Genomic DNA, 2,500 nt, shown 5'->3' on the forward strand with positions numbered 1-2,500 from the left:
TATATATATATATATATATATATATATATATATATATATATATATCCCATCCCATCCCTTACAACTACTCTTGCTTCCTCCACTCTCACTTCCCTCACACCCCAACACCACCACACCGCATCTTGCCACACCACACCACCACACCACACACCACCATACCACACCACATCACGCCACCCCGCATACACTAGCGTTGACCACTTCTCAGCACTCACACCATCATTCACACACCTACACATGCACACACGCACACGTCAAGATCACCAGCCCCCATCCACACGCACATACACGCTCTCACGTAAACACGCACGCGCACCTTCGTTTTGAGACCACCACTACTTTATTATCTCTCCTTCTTCCTAACTCTCCTGTGTGACCCTTTCTGTTCGGCATTCGCCATGATAGATCGCTAGCCACTCAACCATTTTTTTAATTCTCTCTCCCCGTTTATTTCTGTGTTCCTTTCTGTCGAAGAGCGTGGGCTCGAAACGTAAAAGACTTTCTCACTTCCCGAGCGTTAAACTAATAATATCTGTTTGTTGCATACACACCCGTCTTCGTCTTTTGTGTTTTCGTAAATTCTTACTATATATATATATATATATATATATATATATAAGTGAATAGATAGATAGATAGATAGATAGATAGATAGATAGATAGATAGATAGATAGATAGATTTGTGTGCTGTTCCTTACCTGAGCTTCATATGCGCCTACTTGACCCGACATATCACTTGATTCCAAGCGTGAACGCCTGTCACTGGAGACTTGAGAAACCATTTCGGGCTTGGCGCCTGCTTTCAGTCTCTGCATCTATTGAGGATAATAAAAAATTATAAGTATTAATTTTTCACACTCACCAATGCTGAGTGATCATTATAAGGAAAGGTTACGAATGGTTGAGTTGTTGTACAAAACCAGATGGGAAAAACTAGGCATAAGAAGTAAAAATTACACAGACAGTTCCTCGTCTTCCTTCCCTTTTCAGTGATTTGAAAGAAGATGGGTCTTGTCTGAAAATTACAGTGTCTGTCAAATGAAATTTGCCTCTTACATTTGCAATATCTTTTTCCATCGCCATCAGAGTAAAGCAGCATCTCCATCTCAGCAGAAAGGAATGCAATAGTTTGATCTACATGACGGATTCCACTAATAGCTAACTCAGTTTCACTCATAATTACAGCTAGTCAACATAATTCTATCTACAACATAACATCGCTTGGACACTCAGCCTGTGTTTTTCAGGACTGTTTCGTCGTTCTGCACATGTGTTGGTTGTACCCGGATGATGCCTTACCGCGCCTGCAAAGATTATTCAGAGCATAGAAAACAAGGGCCCGTTTTTTCTGTAATTTCTTCATAATCAAAGAGACCAAAATTCTTTCAGAGAAAGCTCTTCTGTTGATCTTTAGTTTCTGTAAATGTCAAACGATTAACCTTTACTCTTCTAATATTGGAATTGAGTCTTGCAGTGTTAACTAACAGGAAAGCCCTACCCTGCGATATATTTATGATTGGATGAGAAATGATAGATGATTTACGATCCCGTTAAATTTTGTTTCGGCAAACAAAATAGATTATCTTGCATGATGAAACACTATGTATATTGATCGATATAAAGTTGGTATCCAGGACTTTCTTTGTATAATCGTAGATTACAAGAGATTTGCTTTGATGGTTCAATCGACAAAATGAATCATAAGTAAATCTGAAATATCATGCTTCTGGTATTCTGGATGAGAAATGGCTACAATAATCCTCTCTAACTAAAAAGCATTGCATTTTCCTTAGTTTTATTATTAATGCAAAACAATTAGGGAAGAAACAGTAAAGTCGTGGATACATACATGAAAAAAAGGAAAACCACATGCTTCACTTCATTATACACCGTTCAAAACAAAGAAAGTCAAAAAAGCAATGCAAAAATAGCTTCTCAACAACATGATTGATGTTATTTGAACATATGTTTAAATATGTGTATGTGTACAGTCTGATAGCAGCTGTTCCACGTGACTATAAAATGTGAAAGAGATTCTTTAAATTTTTCTTAGAAACACACTACGTGTTTATGTAAGAATATTGAATTTTCAAACGATTGTGTAGCAGCAGAACAAACGCAATTTTTAAAGTTAAGTTTCCAACAGTTTTAAAGTTTTCAAATATATTTGTTCTTTCTATGTGTTTCTTTACCTGTTCATTATGTCGACATTCCATCTGCTCAGTAGCTTGCCGCAACTGAGCCTCATATTCACAGCTTAACTCAGTAACCATATTTCCAACTTCGGACTTCCATGATTCTTGGAAGTCGGGTATCTTCTGTGTTCTGGATAACATTGCTTGATATTCTTTGCATTCCTGCAAAAAGTAATCAAAACAAAACAGTAAAATGGAGATAAAGAATATTAGGTTTTTTTTTTATTGAGAAATTGTCATAAATTGAAAACGTAATGCTAAATAGAAATGTACATATGAGAATATAAAGTTGTTCACAGCAAAT

At 36.6% G+C, this 2,500-nt stretch overlaps 1 protein-coding gene across 1 annotated transcript in view; it reads right to left on the reverse strand.

The window, feature by feature from the left end:
• Positions 1-2,500, reverse strand: part of LOC128250418 (60 kDa neurofilament protein-like) — a 16,580-nt gene that overhangs the window by 6,850 nt on the left and 7,230 nt on the right. The window contains exons 4-5 of the mRNA XM_052975300.1: positions 2,194-2,358; positions 700-816 (exon numbers count right to left, since the gene is read on the reverse strand). Coding sequence (XP_052831260.1) covers positions 700-816; positions 2,194-2,358 — 282 coding nt within the window. The remainder of the gene's footprint in view (positions 1-699; positions 817-2,193; positions 2,359-2,500) is intronic.

The sequence above is a fragment of the Octopus bimaculoides genome, chromosome 21 (genome assembly GCF_001194135.2).
Source record: "Octopus bimaculoides isolate UCB-OBI-ISO-001 chromosome 21, ASM119413v2, whole genome shotgun sequence".
NCBI lineage: Eukaryota > Metazoa > Mollusca > Cephalopoda > Octopoda > Octopodidae > Octopus > Octopus bimaculoides.